This window comes from Psilocybe cubensis, chromosome 8 (genome assembly GCF_017499595.1).
Source record: "Psilocybe cubensis strain MGC-MH-2018 chromosome 8, whole genome shotgun sequence".
Classification (NCBI taxonomy): domain Eukaryota; kingdom Fungi; phylum Basidiomycota; class Agaricomycetes; order Agaricales; family Agrocybaceae; genus Psilocybe; species Psilocybe cubensis.
Genome location: NC_063006.1, coordinates 3,227,291 through 3,248,059, shown reverse-complemented (window position 1 = coordinate 3,248,059; position 20,769 = coordinate 3,227,291). Strand labels below are relative to the sequence as shown.

The window sequence follows — 20,769 nt, the reverse complement described above, 5'->3', positions numbered from 1 at the left end:
CCCACTCTCCCTGTCGTTTTGCAACCGTACTCCTGAAGTGCTTGAATATATTATAAACACTGTGAAACAGTCAAAAATAGTTGTTTTAATCAGTTTTTCAGGAAGTACCTTTGATTGTTCAAAGAAATAAAGAGCATCGAAGCGCGCAACGGTGAGCTCAGTGGCTCAAGAGTCAGCCAGTGCATATCTCATTTCTATGGATGACGCTTGACCTAACAAAAGCCCATTTAAAACTTTAATATCAGTGTATAATTCAGTAACAATGAACGCTTTGTGTGGCTTAGCAAAAGACACTCTCTACTCTATACCCATCGCTCACAAGGAGACTTTGGTATATTGCGTCCTATTCATGCAATACGGTACATAACCACGATTAAGGTTGAGAACCGAGAGGAACTGAGAGGTATGTGTCTCACGTACCTTGAGTTCAGTCTATTCTTGCAATCAACATGTCTCCGTCAATCTCGTATGAATATTCACGGCATTTGTCTATTGACGACAGCATGACGTGATTACTGCCCGAGATGCGAGGAAACGGTGTTTTTTTCACTAGAAACGCGGAATTGGCGCTGGAGGAGTAGACCGGATGACATGCATCCGCTGATCTCATCATCCTCCTTGCAAAGTTCATGGAGCTGGCTTGTAGCTCTGTATATCATGTATGTATCCCTCTGCCCTTCCTAATGCACTGCTTTGTCACTGATTTTGGGGAAATAGAGATGCTATGTGTTAAATATATGAAAGTATCGTCTTGGAGACGTTTTGGGCGCTTAACGAATGCCAGTCCCAATTTTCATCTGGATGCCGTGTGAGTGACTCGTTTATCTTATCTCACATAATCTCCTCCAATGTATAACTTCATTTTATTCATGATCCTCATGGCAGACCCAGATTTCCTCGTTTTGTGCCCAGGTGCGTCTAAACGGAATGTAATGTTTTTATACATGTTCAACTTCGATTGACTTGCATCCAGCTTCTTTACATCTTGCCTTCGGAGGTACCCGTCTCATTTATGCAATGTTTAAATGTCAGTTAGATGCAGCAAATGTTTGAAATTGCGTAATTTCGTGACTTGGGGGAGGAGGAGATGTATGTGGTGCTAATTTTCCTTCGGCTCACAGCATCATTGCGGCAAAGTATTGTGTTTAGGTGCGTTTGAAGATAATGGAATGCGTAGTTGAAGAGGTGGCAGTGCGTTGTGATGAGGAAATGGCGATACTTTTGAAATATTTGTGCCGGGTCTTCAAATTGCGTATATCCCACATTTTCATTGTCTGCAACATTCTGTGGTAAGTTTGAAGCACTGAATAGATAGAATAGTATTTATAGTACTTGATTGAATGTGAAAATTAAGTTTTGCGGTGTTGAGGAAAGTCGGACATGTCAAAAATTGTGGATACATTGGTACATAGTACACACCAACCCTAACCTGCTACATATATTTGTATTTACCAACCCTAACCAACCCTAACCAGCCTAATCTGTGCTTTTATGGTATTATCAAATCCCAACCAACCCTAAAACCTAAACCCTAAACCATCCTAATCTGTATTTTTGTGGTCATCACCAACCCTAATCCCTAACCCTAACCAAGGCTAATATGTGCTTTGTGGTGTTGGCGTTACATTGTGTTGTTATAATTGTATGGTGATGAATTAGTCCTCACTCTCAAATTGACGTCTGTCCCTGGAATACATCATTTGCGGGTGTTTTGTAGTCCCTGTACGATGCCCAGTAATCGAGTAATGTTTGAGGAAACAACCTTGAATGTTCGAGTCAACTTTGCATATGAATAAGTGCCTGTAATCAAGCACAATATTAAAAGAAACACTTGAATGCTGTGAAACAGGTTTTTGAGAGTAGTATCATACTCATATTCATTGGACACTTATTTTTTAGACTTGTCTACCCAGCACAACCTTCCGAGCCATCCAAACAACTCCTATCTCATCCGGACTTGCTCTTCCTTGCCCAAAACTTGACTCCATTCAATTCCAATCGCATTTCCCAAGTTTCTGTTCCGGTCCCGTGTTCTAGTCTAGCCTCTAAATAGAATAACGGCAGATATTTGCACTGTTGTTCAAAAGATGGATACGGTTGAACGAAGACGAATGAGAGGGTCCTATGTACGTGAACGAGTTTGCCGTGTGGTAAGTGTAATTATTCCTCGAGTCGAGTTTGCGTAATTGTGTGCGTAGGTGTTTTGGAATGTGCTTGAGAGATTGCGATGCGGTGAGTAGAGTTCATAGTTGGCCGGTTCGTGAATGTGAATATGGATAGTAGATAGATGACACTAAATACTTGAATAAGTATTGACTGTGAATACGTGCATTGAATGCAACTATACAGACGGAGCGCATACTTTACTGACAGCGCACACCACAGTCCTGTCTATGCGAGTAGCTGGAGAATGCACGGTGAGTGAGGCCAAGCATGCAAACAATGTGTGTAACTGTACTCACCGCCTTCTTTTCTTAGAACCAAGTTGTCCCCTGTACTTGCATTCCCATCTCATGTAACGGCCGGTGTGTTGATCCAAAAAGGTGAGCTGGGTGTTTCTGCTCAAGGATGGGTACTGACAGCACACAACACAGGCCCGTCGATGCGAGTGTAGCTGGAGAATGCACGGTGAGTGAGCCGCTGATGACGCTTGGACATACTGAGAGACACACCAGACGCGATGTAACACTCAAGACTTGCATTCCCATCTCACGTTGATCCAAAAAGGTGAGCGACGGCTACTGACAGCGTACATGGATGCGACGTGAGGTGCTGATGAGGGATGCTGAGAGATTCGTCATACGAAAAAAAGGTCGCTGACGGTGTCCTTGTTGTTTTGCAGCAACTGTAGGTTGATGAGGAGGGGGCGTTGACGTGAAGACTGTCGGAGGTGAAGACAGTGTATGGGTAAGCAACACAAGCTAACCCACCTAACCCGCTGAGCACAAGAAGAGGGTGAGGGTGAACACGAACGCCAGCTTGAGCAGGAAGCAGAGGATTTTATCGACGTCTACGCTCTTCGGAATCGACGGGAAGTACGTGTTTGTTCACAAGGTGAAGACGAGGCCAACAAACATAGCTTGTGAAAATGTCTGATAAATTGGCAGTCAGGAAGATGCTTGATATTAGCTGCATTAGGTACAGAAAATGTGTTGTTGACAAATCAATCCAGCATCCAGACTAGAACTGACATCCGTGAATATAAGCTCAAATAACGGCCTACGGTTAGTCACCACCATTCCCAAATGTTCGTCCTTTCTACCCTGTTCTCTGTTGTGGTCACTACCATCACCCTTGTCCAATCCAATCCAGCCATCTATCTAGACGTCATTCCAGGACCCTTTAAAAAATGTAACTTGTACTTACTCAATCACCTCCCTTCCTGAGAAGATTCCAGAACCGTTTAGAAGAGGGTTGAGGACTTGGACATGCGATGCTCAACATCGCTGACATGCACCCCCACAGGAATTGTGCATAGGCAGGCCGACTCGCATAATCCCATGTCATTTTGCTTGTTAAAGTGACTGTCACCCGCAATTATCTATACGAAGATTGGATGCGTGGCGATGTACACACGTATGGATTCTACTGGCTGTGGGGTGAAGATTGAGTGGTGCGTTTGAGGAAGAGTAGGCATGGGTTGGGGAGCAAGAGGTCATGATGATGGGTTTGAAAGGGAATATCCTGATGGATGCGCAAATCGACACGAACACTAGAACACAGAATACGTACGAATACAACACCTAGAAGAGTACAGTAGTGTAGTATATGTCAGCTCCAAGACCCGACAATAGAAAGATCGAGGAGTGCAACTCACCAAGTAGCAAATGCACATTTACATTTCACAAACGGCAGGATATATTGCATTGCGATGCAACAACTCCCCATCTGCATCTTCCGTCCGAAATGCAGTTTAAAACGTCTGGAATTCGGTGCTTCGTATTTTGTTAGCTTAATTAAGCAACGTAAAATTGAGGACTGTACCAAAATTGAGACGCAAATTTTTGAAGCTAGAGCTCGAGAGTTCACGTAGAGGCGGTTTGGCGAGTTTGCCGTGAATACTGGACTGCTTTGCAATGGGTGTAGCTGTTTTGTGCTCGTCTCCTATTCTGTGGGTGCAGTTTGCATCTACTCTTCTGATTTTTGTGAGTGTAGTTGCACTGAGAGTAAACCTTCGATTACTTTTCTTTTCTGTGCTGCCTGGATTTCAGAATCGATAACAAAAGTGTTTATCACGAAACTCGTCTTTTCATGTCTATCGTGAACTGATCTTTAGCAAATACAATGAAATTATATTTCATTAGCACACTGCACGACGACAGGGGGTATACAGTGTACAGAAATACACCAATATCTCGCTTAGCGGAGGAGGAAGATTGCAGATCCCAAATCGGACCCTGCAAAACGACCCGAAAACAGAACCCCTGTTCGCTTCGAGCGCCTTAACAAGCAACCCCGCGTCAACCTCCATCTGCGTCGTCGTCGTCTCTGCCCCTGAAGCTGCGGTATGAGACGCCAACGAAGGTGAAGAACCAGACGATGACACAGGAGACAGCACAACCCGCCCCGTCGCAAAATACGGCCGAAGATGCGCATCCAAAACCGACACAAAGATCCAAAACGCGTCTTCCTCCGGTGCGAGTAGTAGGAGGTGCGCAACGATCTCCGTCAGACCTGTCATTTCGCCCAACAATTATCAATCCACAATCAAAAAAACAAAGTAAGGAAGGAAGGAGAAACTTACCGCGCTCATATACAACATCAGGGACCATGTTCAAATACGCCTGCAACAAACTAAGCGCCTTGCGCTCTCTCTCTCTCCTCTCCTTCTCAACCCTTCTTCTCTCCCCATCTTCACCATCACCCTCCCCATCCCCATCCTTACCAACACCAACACCTCTATCGGAATCCCCACCATCCCCAATCAAAACCCTGACAACATCTCTCACATCCCTCTCCGTCTCCTCTCTCACCCTCTCCTTCTCAACCCCCCTCTCACCCGCGCGGGCCCCGCCACCCCATCCCCGCGCACACAGCTGCCTATACACACCCGGCACACACCTCCCTTTCCCATCCGTCAAAAACGACCAGACGAGGTACCGCACCGACGAAGGCACACCGTCCAACAACAACCTCCTCACTTTCTTCGACCGCCTCAGTGCCGCATCCGCATTTGCATTCGAGGATGCACCGCCGGTGGCGGATAGAAGATGATGATGATGAAGATGCGATGAGAGACGGAGGGTTGAATGATGTTGCAGACCCCAAGCACAGACGAAGACGTAGATGACGAAAGCGATGCACCAGACCCAGACGGAGGCAGCGCTTCGAACGACAGAGTCAACGACGAGGCCAGGATCCCCATCCACTGCGCCTCACGCTGCCTATGCGTGTCCATATCCGCCACACTTATACTCTCCTCCGTCTGCTTGCGCGATATAGATGACGTGGAGGACGGAGCTGGAGGCCAGATTCCATGTTGTGGCAAAGAGGATGACGCGAAGAGCTCGCCAACAGGCGATTTTGACCATTTCCCGGCGCCTGAACCTCTCTTTCTCGTTATTGCGCTGGCCACCACCATCCGCACCAAGCCCAAGGTGTCAGACAACATGTTTGCGTGGGCCTGTGAAGGGTGGGAACGTGATGGTGCTGGGTGCAAGCAATGGAAGAGGGAGGGGAGAGTGTGGTCGTGGTTCATGTGTTTCCATGAGAGAACGGTGGAGAGAAAATTAGAGCACTCACTGGACATCTCAATCCATCGTCCCCTCCCCAATTGATCCTGATTCGCTATCCACCAAGTACCCCACACTCCTTAAGCGTTTTGAGCTTCTTTTCCCTTCCGTTTGAATCGTCGTATTTGAGGTGGAGCTGGGTGGAGACGGCTAAAGGGGAAGTGTGATGTCGGGGAACGGATTTGCTATACTGTTTGTGAACGTTGCGGAGTTTGAATTTCCTTGGCAACAGCAAGGACAAACAACGCGACTCTGGGGGTCGAGTGTCGGCGGCGGTGGCGGCAGCGAGTGCGGCTACGTGGGGGTGGCGGTGCAACGACACGCAGCAGAGTGCGTGTCGTTGTGGGCGGCGCGTGGAGGCGGCGGCAGGACGACAGGTGGCGAGTGGAGGCGGCACGGCGGCAGCAACAGGCGACGAGTGGAGGCCGCGGCGGCAGAAACGGCCCGAGGGTGGCGGTGCAACGACACGCAGCAGAGTGCGTGTCGTGGTGGGCGGCGATTAGACGCGACGGCGGGACGACACGCGGTGACGGCGGGACGACACGCGGTGACGGCGGGACAACAGGCGGCGACGGCGGGTTGACACGCGGTGACGGCGGGATGACACGCGGTGACGGCTGAACGACAGGCGGTGACAGCTGAACGACAGGCGTCCAGTGGAGGCCGCGGCGGCAGAAGCGGCCCGGGGGTGGTGGCGCAATAACACGCAGCGGCGAGCAAAGGCGTCGGGACAGCGAGCGCAAGTGTCGGGACGGCAAGCGCTGGCATTGGGACAGCGAGCGCTGGCATCAGGAGACAGGCGGGAGGCCGGCCTCCAGTGCCTGTCAAAAATTTATTTTTAGACGGAGGCCGGCCTCCAGTGCCTGTCAAAAGTTATTTTTAGATGGAGGCCGGCCTCCGTAAATTACACATTTAATTACGTAGCACCTCCGTATGTACAAAATAAAATATTTTGAAAGTGGATTTGGGGGTTTTCGGGGTCGAGGAATCCGAATCTGGCATCAGATTTTCGGAATTCTGAACAGGAGGACCAATGCAACGAAGGCCCCCCCTTTGGGGGGGAATAAGCTTAGATGAACATCTGTTTCTATTTGAACTTGGGTTGTCTCGATTCTTTCTATCGAATGTACCGGAAGACGGATCATCGTTCAAATATCCTCAATTTCATGGTATACCTAAAATCCATAAGAAACCTACTGGATTTAGGCCCATAATTCCGTGTCACTCTGTAGTATTTAATCCCGCCGCCAAGTTTGTATCAAAAGAGCTTAAGCCGATTATTAAATCGACTCCTTCAATCATACACGGAACGAAGGATCTCTTTACGAGATTAAGCCAATTGCGTATAGACTCCAAAAGACAATGGTATTTTGTCACTGGAGATGTAGTTGCTTTCTATCCCAATATCCCGTTGGACTCGTGCATCGAAATCGTTTGTAGTATGTACGAGGAATGGTTACTCAACACTTCGGAAGAAAACACTGCATTAGCCCATATTAAACCAAATTCGTTAGAGAATAACTTGGTTAAATTGGGCATCTTTAAACGTGCTATCGAGATTGGCAATACGCAATTGATAACACAACATGGGTCTAGATATTTTAGACAAAAAAATGGCCTTGCAATGGGCGTCGCGGATTCTCCGGACCTTGCTAACCTCTTTGGAGCCCATTTTGAAATAATGTCAAAAATCTTAGACCACCCAAACGTGGCCTTCTATGGAAGGTACATCGACGATTGTTTCGCAATTGTTTACGCCGAGTCCGAAGCACTTGCACTTAATCTTATTAAAGAAACAATAAAGTTCGATGGTTGTGTTATCGAATGGGCTGTTTCCTTGTCGGGATGTCAATTTCTCGATGCTTTCATATTCAAGGAGTCTGGAAAACTTCATTGGAAGCCATTTGTCAAGACAGGAAACAACCGAGAACGAGTTCCATGGGTATCACATCATCCTTTGGACGTCAAACGTGGCGTCTACATTGGAGAGTTATCCAGGTTAGCCGTGCTATGTAGTACCAAGGAAATCTACATCGGAGCAATTAGAGACCTTAACGCTCTCTATTTGATGCGCGGTTATCCCGAAAACCTAGTCATGTCTTGGTGTAAGAAGAATATACAAGAACGTTGGGAAAAGCGATTCGCTTTACGAGTCGCAGAGCACGACGAATCCATTCTTGTACTTAAAACCAGGTTTGATCAGGTATGGAATTGGTTTTCAGCTGCTGAACTTGGAAAAACTGTTACCGAGTACTGGTCGGCATGGTATGAACATGCCGAGAAAGGTCTGTATAGTGCAGACTCGTCCAGACCCCTTATCAAACCAGATCCAAATTACGTTCACGACCTCGATGATGTTCGCCCGGAGCTGTTCACACAGATCCTTGTGGACGGAGAAACTGAGTTCGTACCGGATTTGAGGAAGATAGGACTACTCGGAAGTCGTTGGATAGTATCGCGAAAGCGCAATACTAATCTTTTCGACCTTGCAAATGTGTGGAAGAAAACAGTCTTTCGTAAACTGGATGAAGACATCGCTGAAAAAGGTGGTGTTGTTCCCGAAACTCAAAACGTTAATGAAACTTATCATTCTGCTCTAGTTGAAGCTGCTGAACAGATAAGTATCGAAAGCGATAACGAGATAATACTTCATAGACGTTCAATCTCACAAGAGAGGGAACATCCAGAATTCGGCAGAATATCCAAATCTTACAACCGATGAAAAGAATACTAGCGCTTAAGGCGTAAAGCATTAGGGGAAAAAAAACCCTAACCGTAAGTATTCCTTGCTATAAAGTAACAAACATCTACTTACAAGCAACACATTGGATTAAATAGCTAAACCTAAACCCTAAACCCTAAACCCTAAACCCTAAACCCTAAACCCTAACCTAACCCCAACCCTAAGCTAACTAAGTCTAACCTTAGTAGGAAGTAAGGTAGGCGTGTGAACTTCCGAACGGCATGTGATTGTGAAGGGCCGGATCTAATTTAGTACATGGGAAAAGTTACTTAGTACTTCGGGAAAAGTTCCTTAGTACCGTGGAAACATTTTTGATGGACCGGATCATGAACTGTCCAATTAAGATTCACAACAATCAATCAGTCTATTGTTTGATTGTTAGGTAAGGACCCAGGTAAGCCATTTATACTCTTGACATGTGAATATTCCCATGTCGCGGTTACTCGGAGCCACGTAACCAGAGTATTCTATATCCATGTGATTCACATCACAGTCAATAACCCACGATGTCAAAGAACAAAAGTGTTGGATCCACTTTTGACAGGTTACCATGTGCCACATCGACCCGTGACACTCTGTTCATCAGAAACCTGTCTAACTTGACAATAAACATTGACAGATTTGTGATAGTCGGTAAGATACATGACAGCTGCGCAGCATCACTTCACGCGCTGTCATCGGATGTCTAGAACATTCCTTCTAAGAATAGCCACTGAAGAGTCTATAAAGACGAAAGGGCTGGTTGTTGGTACCCCCCAACAGCCCTCTGGCTTCTTTCATTTTAACTCACCAGTTTAAACTAGTCGCTCGCACCTCGCTTCGCTCGGTGCTCGCTCCCCCCCTAAACCCTAAACCCTAAAACCCTAAGCTCGGTGCTCGCTCCCACCCTAAACCCTAAGACGAAAGGGCTGGCTGCTGATATCAATCAACAGCCCTCTGGCTTCTTTCCATTTTAACTCCCAGTTTAAACTAGTCGCTCGCACCTCGCTTCGCTCGGTGCTCGCTCCCCCCCTAACCCTAAACCCTAAACCCTAAATCCATCTATCGGCGGCAATGCAGTTCTGTGGATTCCGCAGTGTGGTTGCGACGCTGTGGGAGATGGCCGATGAGGATGGGCCGACCATTGCGAAGGAGTTTTACAACTATATGTTCCGCAATGGGACAGAGATCAACTTCAGAGACTCGGCAGCGGCGCTGTATTCTGCTATTAAGGTAATGAGAAAGAACAAGGCGTCCCCGGAACGCTGGGTTATGTTTGTACATACCGGTGCTTGATTTCCGTATGTGTATCTTTATTTTTATGGATCATTTCAATGCTAATTGTGTTACACTTTCAGCGCATGATGAGAGCTAAATGAGCCGTACATTCCACATACCTCTGTTAGTACACGTTTGATAGTATACATTGACTCTGTTCCTGTTTTCATTTTTTTGAGAACTATGCCTAACGACTCGTCTAAAGTAAGAATGCTAAGAATTCACAAACTCACATTGCAGTTTTTTGTTCTAGTAGGATCCATCTTTTTGTAACACTTGCGTAGGAGAGATTGAATGTTGTAGTCAGTGATGGACGTTGCTTAAGCAGATCATAGCAGGCGCGTAGTTCTTGGATGGCTTGATCATACGAGCATACGTCGGAGCATGCGGAAACAGTTTTCGATGACTTGAGGTGTCCAATTCAAAACAGTATGTGCATGCGCGTTTAGGCTGGAAAGGATAGAACACCAGTGAGAATGAAATTGATGTGAGGTAGACTGCAACACCGGCATGTTGGCACGATCAGAATGTGTATGCGTGTGTCATATATGCGTGGATTCTGATAGTAGGAAGGGTCAAGCAAAAAAAGACTGCACTGTGCGTATATGACGTCTTATACACACCGCAGGCGCAAATATATGCGTGACTGTCCTGCGAAGATCTCACCGAGTTCCGAGAGTCAGGGAGTGAATGACAGAAATCGAACGAACCAAAGCAAATAAAGCCAGACAAGTTGGTCCGATTGAGCGTCTGAAAAAATTCCGCGAGCTGAGAGACATCAGATGGGACAATGTATGATGTATATCTCCCCCGAGTGCGGGGAATGGACAGAACAATGGGGTATTTTTGGAGGATGTACATATGCATGGCATAGCAACGGTATGGGATTCATACCGCGGGCGGGAACCTTGGCGTGGACGTTGAGAGAGGTTCAATTTCGTATTTGGGAATTCTGGGAAGATGAGTGGGTGTAGTGACGCACTGAGCGGCGGTTTTGGGGAAGGTGTGGGGGATCTGGTGCGCATATAGATGGTATTTTTTGGTTGACTGGGGAGATAAAAACGGCAATTTTACATGACGGTTGGATGAATAGGTCCGATCCGAGGCTAGTTACCGGGTTTGAGGAGCATGTTGGAGATTAGATTACAGTTGTTGTATTAGGGGCTAACCACAGCTTGAGCGGGACATGTGGGCGGTCTCCCGAGGGCATAAATCGGAGGGTGTATGGATGCCAGAAGATGGTGGAAGTGGGGCAAAAGGAGATAAGGGAACAATGGAGTGATGGAGAGGCCATTTAGGGTCGGTCGCGACGCGCCGCGATCACGTGCCTGTTGAAGAAGGCAAAAAAGAAAGTCAACGATTTGTTAGACCTGCGCTACATTAATCCCCTTAGACCCATGTCCTCCCCCTCCTTTCTTGCAAATTATGAACCCCTCGACGTTATTGGGAATGGATCCTTTGGAATCATCCGCAAAGTGCGCCGGAAATCGGACGGTGTGGTGAGTCTTTTACCCTAGCATGATTGGCCACTCTTCAGCTCATATATTCACCTTGAGCTGTTTGCGCGGAAAGAGCTGAACTTTGAGAGGATGACGGAGCGGGATAGGAAGCAAATAGTTGCTGAAGTGTGCGTCCTTGGATCTTTCGCATCTCCTTTCCACCCGCAGCTCACACTAACACCACACAGAAACATCCTCAAAGACCTACATCACGACCACATTGTGCGATACCACGACCGTTACGTCGACCGCGACGCTGGAATACTCTACATCCTCATGGAATACTGCGGCGGCGGCGACCTCTCCGCCGTCATCAAGCAGGCCGCGAAACAGAATAGGCCGATCCCGGAAGACACCATCTGGCACTACTTCCTCCAAATCCTCCATGCACTCCACCACTGTCACCACCCAAACGGACACACACGCTCCTCTAGCGGCTCCGGTTCCTCGCTTGATGCAGAGGGCGCCTCGCGCCGTGTCCAAATTCTACATCGAGATTTGAAACCCGACAATGGTGTGTTGTGTTGTGCCCCGATGTTGCTAAACTTTGGTCGTGCTAATGTGTCGTATTTTACTTGCAGTTTTCTTGGACGAAAACAATACAGTGAAGCTGGGAGACTTTGGATTGTCGAAAGCACTCGCACAGGCGAGTTTTGCTAGCACTTATGTTGGGGTGAGTCCATATTGTCCAACCTCCTCTCTCTGCACTCAGCGCTGAGCGCATTCTGATTCCCATCCATTCCTCTACCCACCAACTTATCACCCCATCACATCCACTATCCCACCGATCTCCAGACACCGTATTACATGTCCCCCGAACTCATGCAAGAAAAGGCATACGACTCAAAATCCGACATCTGGTCTCTGGGCTGCCTCATATACGAGCTCTGCGCGCTCAAACCACCCTTCCACGAAGCCAAAACCCACTCCGAACTGAGCATATTCATCCGGTGAGATCATCTCTACCTACACCCCCACATTCCATCTCACTATCTCCCGTCCAACATGTATATTTACCTTGTACGCGTGCATAGCAACGGGCGGATCCCACCGTTACCCCGCGGATACTCGCAGGCGCTTACGTCGGTCATCAAGTCGATGCTGAATCTTAACGCAAGTGCCATGTCGACATCCTCTCACCACGTCTTTAATTAACGTATACAATGTATTTAGCCCGCCATGCGTCCTTCCGCCGCGCAGCTCCTCCAACACGAACGCCTCGAGCTCGTGAACAAGGTCTCAGAGGCCGAAAAGATGTGCGTGTTCACCCCCCAACTCTTCCCTTCTTCTCTCACGCTCACTCACAATCACAATCACGTACATACACCACAGGCTCGCGACGGTGAAAGCCCACCGCGCAGCGGTGACCGCGAAAGAACGCGACGTTCTCGCGCGCGAACACCGTCTCGCCGCCGTCCTCACCGCCAAAGACCACGAAATCGCGCAACTGCAACATGCTGTCTCGCAGCTGCAGTCGCAGCTCACATCCACTACAGCACAGGCACAGGGGGCGTACCAGTACACGCGGCACGATCTCGAGCACGCAGCAAAGCAGGCAGTCGGGCGGAGGGAGGAGGAGCTAAGGGTGTTGGTGATGAAGCGAGAGGAGGAGGTCGCTGCGGCAATTGCGAAGAGGGAGGAGGAAATTATGGATGCTGTCCGTGCGCGAGAGAGCGAGATTGACCGTGCGTGTGTGGCGAGAGAGGAGGCGGTGCGGCGGGAGGTGGATGAGCGGGTGCGGTGGGTTGTTGAAAGGGAGAGGGTGCTGAGGGAGGAAGAGAGGAGGATCGAGGGGGTCAGGAGGGAGGTGGAGGAGGCTAGGAGACGCGCTGAGGCGGGTGTTGGAAAGGGCCGCAAGGATAAGAACCCGCTGGAGGAGGTCATGAACGTTCTGGCGCAGGTTACACCTTCGCAACCGCGGCGACGGAAACTCGATCCTCAACCCACTCCCCGTGCCAACGGCAATAAAACAACAACGTCATCATCACATCAACACTCTGCTTCGAACTCCAGCACATCCTCCTCCTCCACCTCTTCGTCCTCGTCGAATGACGCAACTGCAAGCGCAAACACCGCCGCGGCGCTCGAGACGCCCACGGCTTCCCGTCCATTCGCGATCTATTCTGCAGATTTTATGCCAGTATCTGCGATGAAGGGCGTGGTGCTGACTTCTACAGGAGAAACGCTTGCTACGCCGTCGCCTGCAGAACTTGTCAGCTTGTTTGCACGCTCGCCGAAGGTGGGTTTGGACTTTGGCAAGATCTTTTCGCGGGATGAGGGAGGTGGAAGTGGAGGTGGCAGCAGCAGCAGTGGGCAGCAGGGGCAGGGGCAGAGTCAAAGTCAAATACCGCAACCGCAGTTGAAGCAGACCACGACATGTCAGTCACAACAGAGCCAGCAGCAGCAAAGAGTCACAATGCAATATGACGATGAAGAGCTGGATAGTCCTCCACCCAGCCCGAGTGCGCGGAAGGAGAGGGAAAGGGAGAGGGAGAAAAGGGACATGAACGGGATGTCATCAGCTCCTCCGCCCCCGACGAGGATACGCAGGCCGTCGATTCGGACGTCCGCACGGTCAGCGCCTGCCAGGACGAGTGGATTCCCGCCTTCGACTGCGTCGTCGTCGTCGTCGAGTTCGGATTCGTCGTCGGGGAACTCGCACTCGAACTCGAGTCATACGGCCACGCATGGGAACGGGAACGCGGCCACCTCCAACGCGAATACGAATACGAATACGAATACGAATACGAATGGAAAACAGAAACAGAAACAGAAACAGAATCCTAAGCCACTGCCCCACCCGCACCTGCGCCCGTCTCGCTCGGGATCGAACCTGGCCGCTGCGCGCGCGGCGGCGCATGCAGCAGCAGCAGCTGGCCGTGTGCCCCTTCCGCCCGCACCCGTGTATGATCTCGCAGACGAGGACAATCTCCCGAGCCCGTTTATCAAGCGGACGATGGGGAGGACACAGTCGTATCCTGTTGTGGGCTCTAATGGGAGCGGGAGTGGGAGTGCATCTGGGAGTGGAAGCGCGAGCAATCAACACACGACGTCTGCTTCTGCTGCTGCTGCTGCTGCGGAGAGCTCGAGCAAAACGAAGCGGCGGGGTAGCAGCGGGCTACTGTTGCGCGCGGTGGCGGCTGCGAATAGCGCCGGGCGGACGAGAAGTGCAGGAGCGGGAGCGGGGCTGGGATCGCCTTTAATGGACGAGGAGGGCGCGGAGGGTGGAGTGAGTTTCCCGCCTGCTGTGCCCGAACCTGGGCAAGGGATGGGGGAGGGTGCGCGGCCTTCGTTGGCGAGTGCGCGCAAGGCGAGTGAGGAGGCGAGGAAAGCGTTGTTGAGATCGTGAAGGGACCGACGTTTCTTTTCTTTTTGGTTTTTTTCTTTTCTTTTCTTTTATTTTTCGATGTTGTGTTATATGGGCTTTTGAGATACCTCATGATATTCTCTTTCTTCTTTCTTCTTTGTTGTTTGTGCCTCTATCTCCGTCTTCGATCGTCTGCCATTTTCATTTCTGGTATATCTACCTCACCCTCGTTTTTCTCCCTCTTTTTTTTTTTTTTCACGAATCTTCTTACATCTTCATCTTCATTATCATCTTCATTATCATCATCATCATCACCATCATCATCATCATCATCATGACTTACCACGACTTCATCCCCACGTCACACGACTGAACGACTGAACGAAAACGCAATGTGTTGTATATTGTATATGTGTGTTACATTCACGTTAGATAGATGTACTACTTGTGAAATTGTACTTGTACTATGTGTTCTGAATCTGAAGGGGACTGCACGGCGCATAGCATGCGCATCCGACTCGCCGCCAGATTCAGACGGACTCCCCGGACCCCAGTGACGGCGATGCGATGCGATAGAGTCTGGAGAGCTCGAGGATTCGAGGATTCGAGGTGTGAGGGCAGCGTGTTCGTTCGTTCGTTCTGAAGACACCCCACAGTCAGCAAGTTGACGGCGCACACAACAAGGAGGAGTATAGGACTGGGGAAGTTACGGTGTGTAACATCGAATTAGCATGACAATGTGATGTCGCAGCTCATGTCCATCCAACTTGCCGCGTTCATAGGCCGCCATGCGATAGATAGGTGGACTCGCCTGCCTACCACGAGAGGTCGAGGGTAAAACAAGGTGCCTATTAGTTACAGTGCCCAATAGCGACGAGATTGAAGGACTCGCCGCCACGCTGCTGACGTCGCCTCAAAGGTAAACGAGATTCCCGACTGCCACTATCCCCGCCTACACGAACGGTGTCCAGGACATCGCAGCACGTTAGACTTGGGCCTGTGTCGCGGATTACAAGGTGCTGTCACGGTCCACCGTGTTGTCGTTGTCTCTTTCCTCTCATCTCATACCAACACCAACACCATCACAACAACAGCCACACCTGCGCTGGTCGAGAGCATCTCTGCAGACGGCGACGCGTGGACCATGGTTGAGTGCTAAGCTTACGGAGAAGGTTGGGAAGGAGGGTGTGGTCACTGTCTAGGTGGTCCAGGGAGACACGACTGACATTGCTAAAGGCACGCGCTTCGCCTGTGGGGTTCCATCTCTGCATACCTCATCACTACCACCCAATTCCAGCACATCCCGCTCCAGGAGCCCTCTCGAAGAAGACCTCGAAACTGCGTGGACCTACGCTGAGACTCCGGACATTAGCACGTCCGGATCAAAGGTTGCTATTAACCGTGCCTTTCACCGCGCACTACCGTTGGATGCTCCAGAGTCTGACATTAACCAATATCAGTGTCACCCTCTCACAGAAAGAAGAGGGGAGGTACTCATTCTCTCATTCTCCCAGGTACATTTGGCGTTGATAGCAACTCTACAAGTTCACGGAGCCAGAGGTTCATCCCACGCACCCGTGGATGACGAATGGCACCACGTTGAGGTATAATTGTTCCTCCCTTGCGTGTCGCGAGGAAGGCCTACTTGATTTCTGATGGCTGATTGAGGAGATTGCTGAAACATTTGAAAGTGGGAGTCGTACAGCGGCCGACAATTCTCATGCGATGTCTATTAGTAGACCGCTAATCCAGCGTAGCTCAAAATAAATAGTGGTCGCAATCGTAATTACGTACCTGATTTCGACCTCTTTGTCATTTTAATCACCACGGATGCTCGTTTAAATAGGGATCTAGTGTAACGTGTCGCCCGGAGAAGGATAACTCTCTTCTGATGTTAATTTCTGAATTGGGATATCAAATAGGCCATCACAGTCCCTTGTAAACGCGAAGATGTCTTGAGAGGATTTTCATTCCTCATCACACAGGCGCGCGATATCGATATGTGAGAGCCAATAATATTAATAAATGGGCGAGAATCTCTGCACACACGTGAATATCTATACACAGAGAGTGATGGGATGCTTATCAACGAGTCTCAGGCTCTATATGTGGAGTCTGAATACAGCCGCATTATGGCTGTCCGTTTGCACATTTAATACCAATCAATAAACTTTTTGTCCCATACATAGAAGTCTCAATTATACACAATTCCATATACACACTCTGATGTCCTGGATATAGAGAGATCATTTCCGAACATATAAATCCAGTATCCATATATTCATAGGTTGCATCCTCAGATACAACTTTGAGTGCCATACATATAGTTTTGGTGCCCACATGTACAAATTACAATCCCTTACATAGAGAAAACACTCCCTTTTATACATATTTTGTTGCCTTACTTATATCTGAAGGTTCCCCGTATGATTGTTCTTTCCTTTCTTCATCCCGAAGATATACAGTCATTTTTCGGCATTCTGTCTATGCCGTGCATGCCTAGACATCGTGAGAATCGGCAAATCTCGGCAAATGTGGACACAAATTACAGTTCATTGCCTGTATGCCTATCAACACACGCTGATTGAACATTAAAAAGATGCACATTTATCCAATTAATCAGTAAATATATTCCTGTGTAGGCTGATTACAGAAGTAGCTTGCCTTCATAGTTTGAGACGAGTGCTTTGACCAGCCCAGTCGCCGTGCTAAGGCTTAAAAAGGCCGAAGTTGAGGTTGCAGACAGAAAATTGCATTGGAGTAGTCTATATTCAGTCTTATGTGACTTTAATGTACGAGTGTTTATGCTCATGATTAATTTTATAATCTTGTAATGACTGTCCTACTTTCTTCACAAGTAGCAAGCCACTGCAAGCGGGACGAAAATCGAGTTCCCACGCCTCTACGGCACAGACGGCACAAATAATATTCATCTGGACAACTCTATATCTTCGGACAAAAGTTGAGGTACATGCGGAGAGGGTCACAGACTATGGTACCGAGTTTTTTATGTATGGATAGCATACCCTTATGTGTGCAGCTCCCATTCAAACTGAAGGGCATGCAAATACAATGACCGGGATAATTTCTTCTATGCTCGGAAATTATCTCTCTATAACCGGGACACCAAGGTATGTAGTTGGGTTCAAGAAAAATTGTGATTTATATGTATGGGGAAAGAAGTTTATACTTTGGTATTAAATGTGCAAACGGACAGCCATACCGCATGGTCTTGCTCTACATGGCAAGTTCCCATGCAGATGCTTCTGCTACAAAGTCGTCAAAGTGAAAGAGACGACATTAATGAGTATTGAATGCCACCTTTGAGCCATGGTTGCCGGATTGCACATTTATTCCGGATATAAAATGTTGAGTCCCATATATAATCTACTTTGAAAATGTCAAGTCCCATATGTATTACTTTGAACATTCTGCGAATCCCGTACATAAAGAGAGGTTCCCGGATGATGTCCCAGTCATTGAAATTTGAGGGTGAACAATGCACCAATAGGTAATTGAGCATTAATCTGGAAAAACTCAGACCAAGACCTATTACACAAAGTCCCCTTACTAGAATCAGAGAGGACTCGGTCAACGACTGCGTGCTAGTGAAGATATAGAACCATTTGGCAGTCCTGTGATGTAACAAGTCTCTATGATGTGCGCATGTTCTCATGGGAGTTTGTAATCCGAGTTGAGAAGGAACCTGGGCTGGCTTTTTGATAATCCAATCCGAGAGGGTGAGAGAAAGATTAATTGGAATGGAATTGATCAAAAACCACTGAAAAGAATACCGTTCGGTGGAGTGCGTATCAGAGATGCGAAATTCCAACAATCTGAGACGGAACTTACATCGAGAACGAGACGTCATGATAATAATAAAACTTCCTGACTTACCTAGCAACCGATTCAATTCGTATAAATATTGAGCGATTCTCGACGATTATCGCCGCATACAAAGGATTTTACCATTATGTCCATTCCCGATATAGACCTTCCAACCAATGTTGAAAACTATACAATTAGAGGAAACCTTGATTCCGTATTGCTCGAAAGCTGCCTGATGGGTAGGAGTTGGGCCAAGCACAAACCATAAAGTGGTAACTGATATGGGTTAGGGATATATACAATGGTGTACGGAGTCACCATGCATGTCTGCAGTAAGTAGTTTGAATTTGAAGAACAACAAATAACACTAAAATTTACACCAGGGTCAAAGTCATCGACAAACAGGGGACCCAGTAGTATCACGGTGTTGGCAACAATATCGGCACTCTATTGGATAAATTTGCTGAACCTCATCTTTGATTGGTACTTTCTTGTCCATTCCCTTACAACCGACGCAGACAGCAAACTTTCAATTTTCTTCGCTCCGTTGGATACTCCGTACTGGATCTCAGTATTGTTCACCGTGCTTGATGTTCTTCTGCCTGTTCTGTCGGATGGACTTCTGGTTTGTAATGCTTTAAAACCCGGTCTGGTTCACTACGTACTTACTTATAACAGATTTGGAGATGTTACCACGCATGGGGCGAATCTATACGTGTCATTTCTATACCACTTCTAGTATTCTTTGCAGAATGTGGTAAGGGTTGTCATATTCACTTGTCAAACGTCCCAGTGTCAATGACGCTAGCTGCTCAGCCACAACAATCACTTTCATTTTGCTCTATTGCACTTCGCCACAAATTACGGACTCTGCAAGGGCAGCTCTACTCAACCATATGGGGTCGGCCTCCACCTTTACGAGTTTATTCACCACAGTCACTGCGACATTCCTAATTGCATATCGAATCTACCCTGTGTCGAGGACAAGTGGCCGATCACGTACAAGATACATGCACATCATCACCACAATTGTTGAATCGTCTATGGTCTATTCGCTATGTCTCCTTCTTCAGACTTTGGCGGGTACTATCCCTGCTTTCTCCGATTTTGAATCCATATGGAGCGAAGTGACTGAATATATTGGATTAACATTAAACATTACCTCCGTATGTGGTGCACTAATATTTCAAGTGGTGCTACCTAAATTTTAACTGCATTTGGTCAGGGACTTGCGCCAACAGTAATGGTTTTACGCCTTGCACTCGTAGACACGAGCGACACAGTCGAGTCCAGCACTGTGGCACACATATCCGGCATTAACTTTGAGAAATCTAACCAGAACGGCGATGTTCTCAGTGGTATAGATGTTACCAGTCCGAAAGGGGAATCCTCTGCTCGTGACGAGGGTGGCGAGGCTAACCTGCCCCTCGTTACGGACCAAATAATAGAGCAGCGCCGCGAAGGGAATTAGGTTGGTCAGAGCACCGCCTGACATATCGCTTCCACCGCCCAATGTTGTACACATACAACTCCATGTACTACCAGATTTCGACTCCCTGGCCCCTCGTATTTATCTCGTTCCAGAACTTGAATTTCATGTTGCAAATTTTACCTTACAAGAATCATCTATCAACCAGTCGGACTCCCGATTGCACGGAGGTATAAATGCTCAAGTATCTTACCTCTGAATCAAATCGTACGGCCCTTTAGCTCGGTCAATGTGTGCAAATATGCCGACACAATCTCAGATTGGAGACCACATTACACCTACAACAACGAGCAATATTCTTCCCAGCAGTTTACAGAAACGTACATGGTCTGCCCATGATCCCTGAACGGCTCGATGCCCGGAAACAACGACGATAGAAATTCATCGACGTGTGTCTTTGAGAATCTCGGGTGTAAATGACCGATCCATCCGAGTGAGGATCCCACAATCGGTCGTCCTATGAATAGACAATCAAATCCAAGATTATAAACAGGCCTACTTATATATAATGAGAGCGTCGCAAAGCGGGCGGGCAAAGGTAGGTTAGAAGTCTAAGGATGGTTGCGCGTGTTGGCAAACATGGTGTCAAATGGCACGATAGAGTGACTGTAGGCGTTGGGAGAGTTTTGTGGATGGCAAACGGGAAGCGAGGGGAATGAATTGGTCTCGGCATGCGGAAATCCGTGAAGTCCACAGCACAAGAAGGCCTGAGCGTATATGCGGCCTGGCAGGTCAAATTCGATTGGGCGAGAAACGAGACGCCATGAGAAGAAAGGGGCAGATTCAGATGGGATGAAAACATGGGGCATGTGGACGTCGCATGCTATGCGCAGTGGTTTAGTGATTTAAAAGGTCGCGTATCAAAAGTATTGACATCCAGGGGAAAGCATGATAAAAGGTGGAGAGTGAGGGAA

General features: G+C 48.1%; 4 protein-coding genes across 4 annotated transcripts; all 4 read left to right on the top strand.

The window, feature by feature from the left end:
- Positions 1-4,539: 4,539 nt before the first annotated feature.
- On the top strand, positions 4,540-5,207 carry JR316_0009462 (uncharacterized protein; the record flags this gene model as incomplete). Its single annotated transcript, XM_047895164.1, has 2 exons — positions 4,540-4,651; positions 4,726-5,207. 2 exons carry the CDS (start codon positions 4,540-4,542, stop codon positions 5,205-5,207), a joined length of 594 nt encoding a protein of 197 aa, XP_047746623.1.
- A 2,206-nt stretch (positions 5,208-7,413) lies between these two features.
- On the top strand, positions 7,414-8,454 carry JR316_0009461 (uncharacterized protein; the record flags this gene model as incomplete). The annotated part of the gene is made up of 2 exons (XM_047895163.1): positions 7,414-7,911; positions 7,936-8,454. The coding sequence occupies 2 exons, from the start codon at positions 7,414-7,416 to the stop codon at positions 8,452-8,454; spliced, it is 1,017 nt and encodes a 338-aa protein (XP_047746622.1).
- A 2,675-nt stretch (positions 8,455-11,129) lies between these two features.
- Positions 11,130-14,580, top strand: JR316_0009460 (G2-specific protein kinase nimA; the record flags this gene model as incomplete). Its single annotated transcript, XM_047895162.1, has 8 exons — positions 11,130-11,231; positions 11,289-11,359; positions 11,420-11,745; positions 11,813-11,904; positions 12,027-12,181; positions 12,266-12,374; positions 12,405-12,487; positions 12,564-14,580. 8 exons carry the CDS (start codon positions 11,130-11,132, stop codon positions 14,578-14,580), a joined length of 2,955 nt encoding a protein of 984 aa, XP_047746621.1.
- Positions 14,581-19,262: 4,682 nt separating this feature from the next.
- JR316_0009459 (uncharacterized protein) lies at positions 19,263-19,837 on the top strand (the record flags this gene model as incomplete). The annotated part of the gene is made up of 2 exons (XM_047895161.1): positions 19,263-19,532; positions 19,592-19,837. 2 exons carry the CDS (start codon positions 19,263-19,265, stop codon positions 19,835-19,837), a joined length of 516 nt encoding a protein of 171 aa, XP_047746620.1.
- Between the last annotated feature and the right edge of the window lie 932 nt (positions 19,838-20,769).